Source organism: Galeopterus variegatus, unplaced genomic scaffold (assembly GCF_000696425.1).
Source record: "Galeopterus variegatus unplaced genomic scaffold, G_variegatus-3.0.2 Scaffold7721, whole genome shotgun sequence".
NCBI classification, from domain to species: domain Eukaryota; kingdom Metazoa; phylum Chordata; class Mammalia; order Dermoptera; family Cynocephalidae; genus Galeopterus; species Galeopterus variegatus.
In genome coordinates this window covers 68,942-70,273 of record NW_007733832.1, presented here as the reverse complement: position 1 = coordinate 70,273, position 1,332 = coordinate 68,942, and the positions used below count along the sequence as shown (strand labels likewise).

Here is a 1,332-nt window from a genome sequence, read left to right as displayed (position 1 = left end):
CCCATCAGAGAACTGAGGATTCAGAGAGATCTAGAGGCCATCTTCAGGGTCGCATAAACTGAAACAAGCAGGAAAAAACCTCTCTCTTGTTTTTGAGACAGAGGTATCTTCCTTGATGTTCAATCATTCAACAAATATTTATTGAGCAACATGACTTTCTTCTTTGTTTATTTCTTGGGTCTAGAGACATACTTCACATACTTTTAAGTTGTCCATTTCAAACTACATTTTCACATTTGTTTCTGTTATCACAGCAATTATAAAAACTAAACAAAGGGCTCACTCCTGGTTGTGAAAAACATAATTGCCAAAATGACGTCTATATATGACCAGGGTTTCTTCGTTCCTCTATTGGATTTGTAGAGCATATTCAAGATTAATTTCTGATTCTCAAGACAGGGTTATTTGAGCACTGAGAATTCTAGAATTGGTCTAAAAAGAAAAAAAAAACCCCTATGAATTAGACACCAAAACCTAGACCTCAGACTTATAATATATTTTAAAAGTATAGCTAAAGCCAGTGTTGCACGGTTATAACAGCATACTATAACTCATTATTAAATTATATTCCAGGAAAATACTAATCTTTCAGGCTATTTGTACATAGAAAACATTTTTGACTATGTTTTTAGTATGATGGAGCACAAAAATATAAGATTTCTGATTCATAAGTAATAGTTAAGAAGTTAATAAATTGTCTTTCCCCCAACAGTTATAATTAGGCATTCTTTTTGAACTATCACTCCTGTGTTATTATAAGAAAATCCATAGAGTTTTCTTTTAAAACCAGAAATAAGATTCATATAGGCAAGATATCAAAATGGAACAACAGGTACTCACCGGCTGGTTTCTAGAGGGTTCAATATTCACTACGTATTTCCCATGTTTCCTCTCCATTCTTGAGCTACCACTATCCCATTAACTTCAGGACTATTTTTTGTTTTGATCACTGCCCTTTATATCTGCAACCTTGAGTAATAGTTCAACTGACTGATGGCAAATTGACGATGATACATCTGTGGAGGTATTAACTTAATTAAACATTAAATATCAGTCCTAATAGAGGACCCACCTCAGAGTCAGAAGGAAAGTATTCATTAATTGCAATAAGAAGCAGGAAAGGCAGTCCCGCCTCTGAGAGGTATTCCTGTGTGTCTCTCCCAGCAACCCTCCTAGCGGAAGCACACTGTGATCATCCTACATAATAATGTCTTCCCTTTCCTTTTGTCATCAGATGCCGTTCCTCTGGAGTTCAGGGCCAGTGCATGATAGCAGAGGGAGAGAACATACCTTGGGATACAAAGCGGAGTGGGGAGGGGGGAAGGGGGAGGG

General features: G+C 36.8%; 1 protein-coding gene across 1 annotated transcript in view; it reads right to left on the bottom strand.

Moving 5' to 3' along the window:
• LOC103607799 (dynactin-associated protein-like) overlaps positions 1 to 1,332 on the bottom strand; it is a 27,175-nt gene that overhangs the window by 7,465 nt on the left and 18,378 nt on the right. Inside the window, 1 exon segment of the mRNA XM_008592266.1 lies at positions 841 to 1,016. Within this exon segment, the coding sequence (XP_008590488.1) occupies positions 841 to 1,016 (176 nt within the window).